The 10464-nt window shown below is 33.1% G+C and overlaps 1 protein-coding gene across 2 annotated transcripts; it reads left to right on the top strand.

Moving 5' to 3' along the window:
- Positions 1–1115: 1115 nt before the first annotated feature.
- On the top strand, positions 1116–9117 carry LOC117330917 (deoxyribonuclease-1-like 2). 2 transcript variants are annotated; one of them, XM_033889476.1, is made up of 10 exons: positions 1128–1157; positions 3204–3233; positions 3447–3682; positions 4495–4583; positions 4961–5038; positions 5713–5819; positions 6466–6569; positions 7260–7417; positions 8370–8457; positions 8998–9117. In XM_033889476.1, exons 3-10 carry the CDS (start codon positions 3488–3490, stop codon positions 9046–9048), a joined length of 870 nt encoding a protein of 289 aa, XP_033745367.1. In that variant the 5' UTR covers positions 1128–1157; positions 3204–3233; positions 3447–3487; the 3' UTR covers positions 9049–9117. The 2 variants fall into 2 exon arrangements, with proteins under 2 accessions (XP_033745368.1, XP_033745367.1); XM_033889477.1 differs by lacking the exon at positions 3204–3233 and having other exon boundaries at positions 1116–1157.
- Positions 9118–10464: the final 1347 nt, after the last annotated feature.

The following is a 10464-nucleotide window of genomic DNA, read 5'->3' on the forward strand; positions in this document are numbered from 1 at the left end:
TTCTTACGTTTTTCTATGGCAGGTATATAGTTTTTGTTCTCCTGTGCAATCTGCATTTTTCACATAGCTATGCCAGTATATCCACACGATCCTGCGTAGACATCTAGTCTGAAAGACATATAGATATATTGACGATATGGTACCTTTAAATAACCACAAACTTACCATATCGATCGGATATACCTTGTAGAACTATAAATCAAGGACACAACAGACTCTGCAATATTAATCGCTTACCTCGATCTCAACTTAAAACATAACAAGCAGAGACAGTTTACAACTAAGCTGTATGTTAAGCCTGATGATTTCAATTTCTCAATTGTTGATTTTACATTTCTAGATAGTAACATTCCTGTTTCCCCTTCCTACGGTATTCACATGATCTGGCTGATTCAATATCCAAGGGTTTGTTCCAATTATCACGATTTCCGTGATAGATGTCGACTATTAAGGAATAAAAGAACACAGGGTTTCAAGAGATGCAGATTGATGAAGGCCATGTAAGATTTATCTAATTATAAGATTTTTCACGGTTGTTACGGAATGTCTGTACAAAGTCATTGGTCAAACAAAACGTTAAGATTCCATCTAAACGCACGGAAATTTTAGATGCATGCACATCACGATGTTTTAATACATTAATTATATTTAGATTGTTGTAAATTATCAAAATAATAAAGCATACCATGAACTGAGTCCGTTTTCCTGTCAAAGAAAATCGTGAATGTTAAAACAACAATTGTCTTATCTTAACTCGTTCAAAACAGAGAAAGGGGTCAATTCCAAGTCAATTGTTTATTACTTTCTTAAACTGAAATTTTTCCAGCAGTGAAATCACAAGTGAAAATATGATGATGATATTTGTGCGTTTATATAGTAAGTTACTGACTTTTATTAACATTTGAACATGTGTGAAACAGCCATCGGTGCATCATGCAGATCAAAGAGTCAGGGACAATTCTCAGTAACGGTTTATGGCGTGTTTGTTCTATGATAACTATGGCCTTTACGGTTTATAACACAGCACCTGTGTCGATCTCATCATAAACTTAGTTTGAAATATTGATTCCCTCAATTACAAGTACCCTCGATATGTGGGTTTAAAAGGGGCCGAGGACTAGTGAGACTAGTTCCCAAATTCGTCACCAGAAGTTTAGGTAAGTAATAGCCGACGGGCATTTTTACGTCTTTCAGTTATTTGTATTTTTGAAATCGAATATGATTGATTGAAGGATATTTTAACTAAATTTTTTATAAAAATGAAATGTCAATTTTATAATGCTATAATTTCGTTTAAGTTATAAAGCAGTATAGGCTGGTCAGTAACAATATGCTTTTTCATTTCCAATATCTGTTTCCACAGTTAAAACTAGATACGGAATGTAATGAAGTAGGAATATTAGTGGTATACTTCATCAATCCATGGCTTGTTCTGATATCCAATCGAATGACTTGAAATAGGCATTTTAAGAATGAAGATAATTCCAACGATGTCATGATTTAAATAACACGCATTGGTTAAATTGATTAAACTTTATTTATTTTGCAACAATTGCGAAATAAGTTATATCAACTTATATTAATCACGCTTGTTGGCCCAGATGGAAGCACTTAATGTGAATTACATTGTAATCATTACAAAGCTTTCTTTTATCGTACAGTCTTCATACATCTGGTTTTTTTTGTGGATTTTGTTTTATAACTTCAGTTGTCAATTCACCATCAATCAACTCATTTAAAAGCAACCTTAACAATTACTGGTCTAACAAGGAGATCAAGTTCCACCCATCCTGCTACACGTACTAGTTAAATAACGACCCGCCAATAACACCTACCACCTATATAGTCTATACATGTATATAAAGATAGTGACCCTAGATACAGATGGTGTGTCAACTGTTAATAGTCCAAATATGAAACTGAACACCAATTCGTCTTTTGTGAATGAAAATTGATGACCATATTGAGGAAATTAGAATATTGTACAATATTTAAAAAAAAAAAAAAAAAAAAAAAAATTTTTTTAATGAGGAATCTACTATACTTGATACATAATTAAACATGCGCACTGTAAATAGAAGTATATAAACAGGTGGTCAAGAAGCGGACACGCTTACAAGAAGACCGATAACTGCTATTGCTATTGCTATTATCAAATTTTATTTGAAAGACAAATGAATTAAAACATATTTAACTCTCGCCATTTTTCTGAAAGTGTTATTGCTTTGAAAATTTTGATTCGGGAAGGGGAGCTTTTCCGGCTTCTCCAATTATATCTGCAGTATAAATATAGGTATCTAGTGTTGATACTTAGGAGGCGATTAAATTAGGTCAAAGGAAATGTCACAATTTGGTTGCGGAGATAACCTCATTGTCAAATAAATCTTATATTTTTTCAACATTTGAATACGAAAGAAATGCAGCGTGTCTGTAAAATCTGTACTGTAACACTTCTTAAAATGATAATAAATATAAAGTTAATGATATGAATTATCAATGTATTTTGAAACTACATAAAAGTCACGGAATAAACCTTTAAATAATAATGTTAACCTCATTTAAAGTCAACAGTTGTAAAAAATACTATATATAACGAGACTTTAACTGCATCATACAGCTTTTATTCTAGAATTCGTCAGTAATACGTTCTGGTCAGGCTACTAGTGTTACTGCTAAAGACAACTCTAAGATCTGTCTACTAGTGTTACTGCTAAAGACAACTCTATGATCAGTCTACTAGTGTTACTGCTAAAGACAACTCTATGATCTGTCTACTAGTGTTACTGCTAAAGACAACTCTATGATCTGTCTACTAGTGTTACTGTTAAAGACAGCTCTATGATCAGGCTTCTTGTGTTACTGCTAATGACAACTCTATGATCTGTCTACTAGTGTTACTGCTAAAGACAACTCCATGATCTGTCTACTAGTTTTACTGCTAAAGACAACTCTATGATCTGTCAACTAGTGTTGCTACTAAAGACAACTATGTGACCAGTCTACGTGTGTTGCTACTGCAGACAGTTTGTTGGTGATAGACCATGCACTTTAATTACATGGTTAATTGGCAATGAGTTTATGTATTGTACCTACAATTGTATATTCATTATATAGGTTATTTGATGTCAGCCTTTTCCGATTCAAATCATAATAAACTGTACTGAAAATTAAAATTCGAGACAATTATTCAAATTCTACTTCAGAAAAAAACTTATATCTCAATTATCATATAGGTGAGTACTAAATACATTATTGTGTCTACAAATCCAAATCTATAATGATAAATGTCTAGAGCAACTGAAAATCCCATTCAGTAATTACAATTTAATTACGAATTAATATTTATAACGCTGGGTGACTAATTCAACAGCAATAAAAGAAAATTTAAGAAAAGTGAACCATTTTTTTCAACTGTTTTATTTGTTTTTGCTTCTGATTTTGTTTAGATACATTGGACGTTTGTCTATCGTGGTGCTGACGTCACAGTATGGGGTTTCGACTGTTAGTGACTCTGATGATAGCGTGTCATGCTGTGAACATCTGTACCGCTTCCGCGTTGAGGTCTGCGCATGTCTCACGGAGAGTTCGAACGCCTGGTATCCTTGATGTCTCTGCTTTCAACATCAAAACTTTTGGCAAATCCAAGATGAGTAATCCCGAGGTTGCGGAGATCATTAAAAATGTACGATAATCATATAATCTATTGTCGACGTAATTTCAATTCGAGTCCATCATATCTTCATACTGCGATATTTCGATATTTTGTGATAAAAATCTTTTTGGTTATCCCATATAAGCAAATAGTTATCCAGCATTTCCTTGTGAAAACCGCCAAAATTTTACAATAATTTACCATATATGGCCAAAATTGTATGTTTTACTGTTGTAACATTAGAAAAGATCAATTTGATAACACCATTTATTTTGTGATATTTTTGCATTGTCTAATCAGTAAAAAAATTTCAATTCATTAAGAGCGGCAAGTTTTTGGCTATGTTCAGCTCCAAATAATGCGAATGCAAATAATTAGTTGTTTTGATAGATTTCTTGCTAATTGTGATATGGTACATGTATAAACATAGATATGTCACAATCACACCTTGTCAATATATATTATAGATAGGATGAAACTTTTCAGCGATGGAATACTCTATTTGAAATATTAACAGCATCGTGGTACATCATGACGTCACAATATTTTGGCGCCATTGATTAGGCCTACATCACTTCCTTATGTTATGCATTCTTCATTGTATCAGACTCGTGGGAAATAGAAGTGTTCTGAAATACTCGTGAAATACTTTCTACATATGAATTAAGCAGGAAATCGTGAAATATCTTACATAATGGAAAACGTTGTTGTAAAACATGTAGCCAGTGGCGCATTTTACAATAAATTTGTGTTTACCTAAACGAGTTGACAAGGTAATCTTGATATTTGTTTTGTAAATTTTAGTGCAAGTATTGAATAGTAATCGGCGCCTATGGTTTCAGATTGTGTTGGAGTATGACTTGATTCTAATCCAAGAGATTCGGGATATCAGCGGCGAATCGTTCGAATTACTTCTAGAAATGCTGAACAGGTAAGACAGTAAATCACCGAGGCATTCCGGAACCATGCTAATCAGGTAAGAAACTTGATTATCAAGTGTTTCAGGAGCTATGCTCAGAATAATTTGAACCGAAAACAACGTTCCCTCCACTACTATTACATTTTTGTTTTAAATTTCAAAGTGTTGGAATAAAAGCAAATGACTGATATTATGTACAAATTTTGATACAATTCAATGTCATTGTTAAATTGAATATTATTTTCAGTAATTTATGTTAGTTTCGTATTTTTCGATTTTGTTAGTTTCGTATTTTTCAATTATGTTAGTTTCGTATTTTCCCCAGTCCTTGTATTTCGGAACTATAATCTAAACTACTTTGTTTTCATCTTTAATCGCCAATAATGTAGCGTTGAGCAGTACGGAATGGCAATCAGTGAGAGACTAGGGAGATCGTCTTATAAAGAACAATACGCCTACTTTTACAGGTAATCATAAATAATTTTCTTACGTATTACTTACGTTATCTAAACTCTACCCGTATGATATTTTCCCGTTTATTTATTTTATTTGTTTGCAAACTGTATGAAAGCGAATTCTTACAAAAGTTTGCAAATACATTTTGTTCATACCCCAAACTAAAAAAATGATTGACATCAACGATTATAATTAATTTTTGAAATTGATTTTCGAAATTAAAACATGTTTTATGTACAGGTTAGCTGATCTTATAAACGTCAATGGCCGTATTATGACGTCACATTCATTTTTCGCGCCATTTTCGGATTTGTTTTCACTTGTATGAAGAAAACAAATCTCCACCAATCACAAAGCCGCATTCTGCGTACAAACAATGGAAACTTAATCATTATTGTATCACGTAAAGGACAACAATCCCGTTTTAGTATAATAAACTTTGTCTTCCGGCAATTAGGTCTCGGAATATTTTAGATTTTAATATATCACCTCTTAAAGAAGAAATTTACAGTGCGTTACGAAAAGTATAAGTAAAAAAGACCTTCCACAAATTGTTGAAATGCTGCCACTTTGGGCTCTTAGAGACGGATATTTAGTTAATGTTGTCTTGTCGTTTCTATCGAAATCTCAATCACCAACTTAGAGAAGGATGTATAGATGTTGCCGTCTTGTTTATTTTTTTTAGAAAATCCTCCCTCACTCTATTAGGCACTCGACAATACCCAGACCCAGGAGATAGGTTTGAGCGAGAGCCATACAGCGCCCTGTTCAAGTACAATTTCAACTCTCAAAGTACGGTGTTGTTTCTCATTGGATAATATATAATATACATGTATTCCTTATATGGTATAATACCATACATGGTATTAATATAGTATTTGTTTTCGTTTGGTATTTTTACGTCCAAAACTTGATTAAATTGCTACAAAATATTAATTTATTTCTACCTTCATGCTATTTCGTTTCGTGGTCGATTTCATATTGTTAGTGCGTATATATAAGGGAATAGCAAATATCATGTGTTGTGAAATATAACCGTTATAAATGAACATGACCTGGTCACTATAGTTACACTATTATGACCTCATCCATTTATTTATTTCCTTTGCAAATATTGTCGAGTGTCGCTTTATATCAGATGAACATTGGAATTACATTTATAAGCGTGCTTCCGCAGTTTTAAAATATTTAAACTATAACATTCGTTTTCTTTTTAAATTGCAAATTTTTGAAATTGGAAAAAATATCAAAAAGTTCACATGAACAATTATGTTAGATCTTTCTTTTATTTTGCTGGCGTCTTTTCTCAAAGCAAAACTAATATAGTTTTTCTGAACGTCAGACAATATTAGAGTGTCAAAAGTATGAGCAAACTGCTTCTATTTGCAAATAATTACAACAACTTACAGCTTAAGTTGGTTTTACCCACGAATTCCAGCATTTGTTGTCACGGGACTTCACGCCAAGCCCGCCGATGCCGTCTCAGAAATCGAGCTAATGGTGGACGTGTACCAGGACGCCCTTGATGAATTTAACAATGCAGTAGGTCAACTCTATTTGATCCACATATCCAATGCCACTTTTCCATGGGGGTCAAGGTCACCCAAATTTGGAAACATGTGATATAGATCTTAATCGGTCAAACCACTTACAACGTACCTGTTTTGCGTGACACTTTTACTGCTATAACCATGAATGGAGAAAACAAAGCATTTTTACTGTTTAATGTTATTGGTCAATAAATCTTCCAACAAACTATATGACTCTCGCTAGGCCAGTAATAACTATCATCGCAGATATTGTGAATTGATTACAGTGTGTGAGTTTAAATACATCATATTTATAATTTTTTACTTTACTTTTCAAAAATCTCTTCCGAGATGAATTTATCAATCTTCCCAGACCAGAACTGGAGACATTTTTCTCCATAATGGATGGAGCAGAAGCATGTATGTAGTCGGGTGGGACAGTGGCACACTTACCTTTCACCTAGGCGGCCGGGGTTCGATTCCCCGATCGGACGTGAAAGGTATAGGGTCACCTGCCCGACCACGTTGGTTTTACCTGGGTACTCCGGTTCCTCCCACAGTAAGACCCCTCGCGCGCTTCCATCCGGAACAACAAGCGTGATTAATATAAGTTATCATATAACTTGTTTCGCAATTGTTGTAAAATAAATAAAGTTTACATTTTTATTGATGTAGTTAATATTTATGAGTGAGTATTTTTCAGAATATGATCATAATGGGAGACTTCAACGCCGACTGCTCCTACGCCAAAGATTATGAACTAGAACCGCTAGCTTTCTACTCTGACAGCACTTTTGATTGGCTGACTCCTTGGAACGCAGACACGACCACTTCAGAAAACACCGACTGTGCGTACGATAGGTAGAGTGACGTATTTACACCTTATTGCAACCTTACTAGAAATTCGATGAAGCAAACCCGTATTGGACCAAGATTGGTCGTTGGGTGACGCCAATGTAGCAGAAGACGTTTACTCTCCGCTAACACCTGGTCTTATTCTCATTGTAAATGTCATGGGGCTTCATACAATTTTTTTTCATATGTTGAACTCTTTTTTTCAATTTTGAGGTAGAATTACGATTTCGTTATCATGTCGATATTCTCCGTGTTGTAATGGGGTGATAACACAAAACATACTTATATCCCATAATTTTTCCCAAAGTCAAAATAGAATCGCTTGCTTTACAATTTATTGTAGTATAAACCTGTTGAATTTTTATATGGAGTGTTTTTTCTTATTTGGTTTTGTTTTCTTCTTTAATCTGATCAGTACCATTGCGTTTGGAAAAAGAATCCAATCTTTCCTCTTATCATATTTTTTCCAAAAAGCTTATGAGAAAAGTTAATTCTTGGTGATAGGTTGACATAAGTGGCTGTGACACTTGTTCCTATTTCCTTTGTCATCTTGTTTATTGAATGTATATTGAATATGCTTGAAATGAAAAATAAAATAAAATTTAAACTAATTTATCTCTCGCCATTACCGTCAAATACATCTAGTAAAGGGGGCCGCGGTGGCCGAGTGGTTAAGGTGTCCCGACAATTTATCACTAGCCCTCCACCTCTGGGTTGCGAGTTCGAAACCTACGTGGGGCTGTTGCCAGGTACTGACCGTAGGCCGGTGGTTTTTCTCCGGCTTTCCTCCACCTCCAAAACCTGGCACGTCCTTAAATGACCCTGGCTATTAATAGGACGTTAAACAAAAACAAACAAACAAACAAACAAACAAACATCTTGTAAAATATACTTGATCTTAACCCCATCTGTTAAGAGAGAATATTGAGTATAGTAAACATACTTGTTTACGTTTCAGAATCGTTGTGACAGGAAGTTTGAAACATGCTGTATATGGAACGTCTGTGTATAACTTTGAGGAGACCTATGATCTAGATTACGACCAGGTAAGTTATCTACTAAAGATAAGCTCAGATATATACTTCGATAATTAGAAATGGTAGAACTTTATATAAAAGGTGATATTTAGAAAACTGTCTAATACCAATGGGAAATATTCGTCGCGCTGTCTTTATTTTGTTGATGTAATATGCATTGTTTATATTATAAAATCTATCAAAATGAATTAATAATGTCAAAATTAATAATTTTTCTAGGACACTCGTTCTCAAAAGCATGTCATATTTAGGTAAACCAGAAGTTTTCATGTTCTAGTTTATGTTAAAGTCTACTGAGAAGACCCAAATTATGTAATATTTGTTCTTAATTAGTAATCGCAAATATATGTTTTAACATATTTCTGAATCAGGTAACTTTGACACGTTACATGTAGTACATGATTGAAAAATAATCGATATTTTACTGTAAAATCTGAGATTCAGTGATAAGGAAAATAAATTAATGTTTTAAGCATAAATTTGAGCTTATATGACATTATTTCATACATTACTTCCGGATGATTGCTTGAATTGTGTTGTACGTTACAGATGTGGGCTGTCAGCGACCATTACCCTGTAGATGTGCGTCTCGCGATATGACGTCATAGTCGTATTGCTGACGTCATCAACGTGGCGTATGAGATCACAAAATAAAACAAAAGTTCAAAATGTTTCTGTTTGCTTCAATCTATAATATCTCAAAGCACAATACGTCTCCGGAAACCTTCACTTAAAGCGTTTACTGACACAGACATTATTTTTCACTACTATGTTACGATAATATAATATCATGTTTTTTCGCAAATTATTTATAACATGAATATTGTTTATATTGAAGAAGACATTTAGTGTATCACGTGATATTCACTGGACTTGATTATTTTTTCAACTGACTTATTTTGATTTCATTTTTATTTTTCAAATGCTGCTTTTAGCACCGCGTATCCATTTCCAAAGATATATATTATATTGTTTAGATGTAAATCGATAACACAATTGTGGAGAACATCAGCATTATGTAGAAAAGACATGGTCAGCGACTTAAAATATAAGCTGTATTTTGATGAGATTAAAGAAAGAAAAAAATGGTGAGCCTTGGCGTGCCATTTTTGTCCCGAGCCAAGATTACAACTTATATTTTAAGACACTGACCATGTATTCTATTTAGCCATCAACACTTATAAGAAATCTGCATTTTTTTATTGAAACGGTATCACCAGTATTCCAAATATTTTCGCCTTAAAAGTTAGTGTGGCCTAAACGTTGTGTCACTTAAAAGTAGGTCAGTCGAATTGACACACGTGCTAAGATTCTAAGAATACAGAAAAAAAATATATGTGGTTGGTGTATTCCGACAATGTGGATGCAAGTTGCAATATAAATACGTATACATAGATGGGATATCCAGTATTGCAGGATTGGCAGCAATTATTAATCGTTAATTATATCTTCACCAACGTTTGACTAACTTGATAATATAAGCATTTGATTACATGTATATACATTAATGACAGTAACATATCAAATAGTAATTTTTATCGCAAAAATGTAAATTGTAATTTTTTAGTGATTATAAATACAGTAATATCATACAGTGTTCTAAACCGATTTTACGAAAAGATATAACGAAATTTCATTATTTTAATCGAGTGTAAAGAACGATTGAATAATTGATTTCCTTACCTTTTTATATTATCATTAATTTATTTACATTGCAATCAGAAGGCTACAAACGCACACGAAAGAGGATATTTATCGTTATGTCCAATTTCAGCAATTATTTGTATTACATAATCTTCAAGGTAATCGGTCGAAATGATAATACGCCATCAATTCATAAAAGAAAAATATTGTAAAAAGTAAAAATAAGAGTAAAATATGGTAATAAACAAAAAATCCAACAATACTTCATTATGTATTTATTTAATGAATTCATTGTTTAACGTGAAATTAAAACCAACAAGATATAAGAGCAAAATTTAATCTCAAACATTGGCTTATTTACCAAAAAAACGA

The sequence above is a fragment of the Pecten maximus genome, chromosome 7 (assembly GCF_902652985.1).
Source record: "Pecten maximus chromosome 7, xPecMax1.1, whole genome shotgun sequence".
Classification (NCBI taxonomy): domain Eukaryota; kingdom Metazoa; phylum Mollusca; class Bivalvia; order Pectinida; family Pectinidae; genus Pecten; species Pecten maximus.

Bases quoted from the DNA above. Each gene is read 5' to 3' on its own strand.
- LOC117330917 (XM_033889477.1), top strand. From the start codon at position 3,488: ATGGGGTTTCGACTGTTAGTGACTCTGATGATAGCGTGTCATGCTGTG. The intron at 3,683-4,494 runs GTACGATAATCA...CTATGGTTTCAG, and splicing joins TTGCGGAGATCATTAAAAAT to ATTGTGTTGGAGTATGACTT. The intron at 8,458-8,997 runs GTAAGTTATCTA...TGTACGTTACAG, and splicing joins ATGATCTAGATTACGACCAG to ATGTGGGCTGTCAGCGACCA.